General features: G+C 40.5%; 1 protein-coding gene across 1 annotated transcript; it reads right to left on the reverse strand.

Annotated features, from left to right (window-relative positions):
• Window positions 1-1,260: 1,260 nt before the first annotated feature.
• On the reverse strand, window positions 1,261-2,305 carry LOC137711928 (zinc finger protein 8-like). The gene has a single exon (XM_068451083.1). It carries the CDS (start codon window positions 2,228-2,230, stop codon window positions 1,388-1,390), a length of 843 nt encoding a protein of 280 aa, XP_068307184.1. The 5' UTR covers window positions 2,231-2,305; the 3' UTR covers window positions 1,261-1,387.
• Window positions 2,306-3,638: the final 1,333 nt, after the last annotated feature.

Below are 3,638 nucleotides of genomic sequence, written 5' to 3' on the forward strand. Positions count from 1 at the left end.
TTTTGGTAGTGCTGCCTTTGAATGATGAATACTGTGATTCGATTAAGGCACAGAGAAGTGACCCATGTTTGATTCCTAGTTGTAGACCTTCCTCAACTTCGTATATACATCACTAGCCTATCATGTTATTGCTTTAGGTTTGAAATGACCCCCATTCATGATTACATATCTCATTCAGTCCTACTATACCATACTGTACCCTGATTTTTCATCAGGCTAGCTAGCTCATTTTCCCATCAGAACCACATTTCAAACTGTTGCTTATATAATCAACCAATTAGGTCCCACAAGTTCATAATCTCACATGATCAAAATCATATACATATATTATTCAGACCAAGTATATATATGTACATATATATTGCAACTGCTCCATGCATATAATTAATTTGGTTTTTTCTCTTTCAAAAAATACATATATTATTCACACTCTCATATTGTCATCTTCCACTTCTTCTAAAGCATTTTTAAGGTAATAATTTTTGAAGTGCAAAATAATAAACTGAGATGTAAATATCATTAACCTAGAAAGAAAAAAGCCCAATCAAGTAAATTTAGTGGCCTTCAGGTTGCCCCTTTTGCCTGCTCTATGTCACGAATAGGGAGGTTCCCCCTTATTCATTAAGAAAAACAAGATATAATTTAAACTTTCATGGATGCATAAGGATAAATCTCTTCCTCTCTCTCTGTCTCTCTCTCTCTCTCGAATCAATGGCACTGAAAATAAGCAAGAAGATGTATATATTAAACTAGAGCTGCATAACCAATGCGACCTGCAAATTCCATGGATATATCATTTTCTTTCTACATATTATGAGGCCGAAGCGGAACACTATTCATCAAACCTTATTACCTGATCGCACATACACTGAATCAGATTTCACCTATCTCATCACCCCCTGTCTAGACCAACAAACAAATGCATCAACAAAAGCCTATGCGCCCCCTAACTGATACCATATATTCCTCACACGTGTGGCAGAAAAGTTAAAACACTAAAGGATGAGACAGACATTGCTGTGAACCAACTTATTAGTTTGCTGCTACCATTTTGTTTTTCTTTGAACGAATTAAAACGAAAATTTACATCCCAAAAATAGCGGCTTTCTTGCTCGTGACAGTGGTTTTACTTTCAGAATCAAGAATGCGTTCCCAATGCTCATAAAATTTCTCCGCACATATATTGGTCAAACTCAATAACATAATTTCACATTTGCATACTGAATCCTACTAAAAATTTTGACTAAAATTGGCCTCATTTGCATTTCAAAAGATTATCCCACCATCATCATCATGAGAATTAATTTCAACACTCAAATTCTCTTTCTCTAAGAATAGTAGCAATTAATTAAGTAATCAATTATTAAAATAACTATATCTATTGTTATTACAGATGAAGATCCAAACTCACATGATCTTGCACACTCGCCATCGACGAGTCATACACGTACCGCCCTTGATGACCACTGGACGATCCACTACCGACCACGGACGCCTTCATTTCCTCCCCACCGGAGAACAAATTCATCGAACGGTCACGATTGGAATTAGGGTTAGTACCTTGAATGGCTGGGATCCGCCACAAGGCCAAGGGGCTCCCATTTATGGGAGCTGATTGTGTGCCGTACGTACCACCAGAGCTTCCATAAAACCTAGCATGATGATGCTGATGGTGATGAGCACTAGTTATACTAGAGCTAGAGTTACTAATATTCCATGATGGATAGTTAGTACTGGGATGATGATGAACTGGGGAGCCAAGTCTTGTGTAGTTCATCAAGCCGTACACGTGATGTGCGTCATGAGATAGGCCTCCGGCATGCACCATGGCCGACTGGAGGTGTTCGCGTTTCGCGTGCTGGCGCTCTCTCTTGTGCGCGTTCTGGTGTCCCCCAAGGGCTTGGGAGGTTGGGAAGTTTCGGCAGCAGTAATGGCATTCGAATCTCCTGCTGCTCTCGCTTCCGTTTTCATTGTTGTTATTATTTTTGTTGCTGCTGTTGTTGATGACGGTGTTTGTGCTGGTGTTGGTGCTGTTCCTTTTTGTGTCTTCGGGCTCATTGGTGTAATCAGGGGACTCAGAGTCGTCAATGGCAGTGTCGGCACCAAATTCTTTGCCGAAGAGCCGAATGCCCTTTTCTTTGTTGAGTGGAGGGGCGGGGCGGATGAAGGGTAGCTGAGAGAATGACTCTACGTTCATGAAGTCCTGAGTCTCTCTCTCAACCTTGTCCATGAAAAATTGGAGAAAGGAGTAGTTGTTTCGGATGTGGTGAGAAATTTTGAGGATGAGGAGGAGAAAATGGGGAAATTGGAAGAAGGAAAATGAGAAGGGAGGAGGAGAAGGGGGTGGTGGTGGGTGGTGGTGGGTCGGGATGGGGGAGGGGAGGGGAGGGGAGGGGAGGGGAAGGAGAGAAGGGGGGAAGTGTGATGTATGTAGGGATGATTAGGGATGATGTGGGGTCTATAAAAGGGGGGTGAGAGTCTGAATGATGATGGACAACTGGGGCTGACCCATCTGAGAGTGAAGCCTGACAAGGCCACAAGATTGAGAGTGGCTTTGGCTTCTCAAAGTACCATGCACCATTGCTTCCCTTCACTTGTTTTTTGATTTATTTGATGGGGGAAACTTGGGAAAGTTGTTACATACGCAAACATTTTTTCATATTTTTATAATCCACCCTTCATCCTTTGGCTATCTAATTATTCAAGGAAGGAACAAATAATATTGTCAATTTGCCATTATGTTTACCCAGTTGTGATAAAAATTAAAGATATTTCACTATCGTACTACTTACCATTTAATAAACTGATAATTAATGAGTACCAACACCATGATCGGAATGTTGATACATGATGCATCAATAAATAATCTCATGCATAATAAATCCTTGAACTCATGAAATAAGATTAATCAAGATGTTCAAATTGATAGGCCACTGGCTAGGGTGGTAGAGCAAGAAATAAAGCTAGCTTTAGGATGGATGTTAAGAGAAACTATCTTTCTAAAAACGTTGTTTCTCACTCTTCAAATTTAGATGGCGTACGTTTTTGCCTTTGAGGGTGTGTTTGTTTGGCTCCTTGTCCTTCACTGGATTGGATTAGGCTAATTATTAGTGTAGTCTTGTGTTTGTTATGTGCTAGGACTAAGTTTAGTGAGATTAAATGGGACTCGATTGGACCAACTCCTTCACTAGAGCGACTTAGCGTCTTTCTCTATTCTCTGTTCTCACGAACACCGAGAGTCACCATCACCTACACTTGCCAACTCCAGAGAGATTACACCACCAGACCACCACTACTCTCTCCTCGCCCCAAACCCAGAATCACGAATCAGATCAAAGAACCCACAAACTCCAGCCATATTCTCGTTCGAATCCCTAATTACAGGCGACGACCATGGTGAACGCCCACTTCGAGTCTCCAATTGAAAAATCAATCCGATTTTCTTCTAAGTCAGTTGAAAAACCGTGCGATTTTTTTCTAGAATATTAGGGTTGTGGGTGGGGTATTTAGGATTTTTGAATTTTGTGGGTATTTGTGATTTGCTTTTGATTTAGTTGAAAAATAATTTGAGGTTTCTAGAAGTTGGTTCTGATTTGATTCATTGGAAAGGTTTTTGAAGATTGGTTCTGATTTGGTTT

Source organism: Pyrus communis, chromosome 13, assembly GCF_963583255.1.
Source record: "Pyrus communis chromosome 13, drPyrComm1.1, whole genome shotgun sequence".
Taxonomy (NCBI): domain Eukaryota; kingdom Viridiplantae; phylum Streptophyta; class Magnoliopsida; order Rosales; family Rosaceae; genus Pyrus; species Pyrus communis.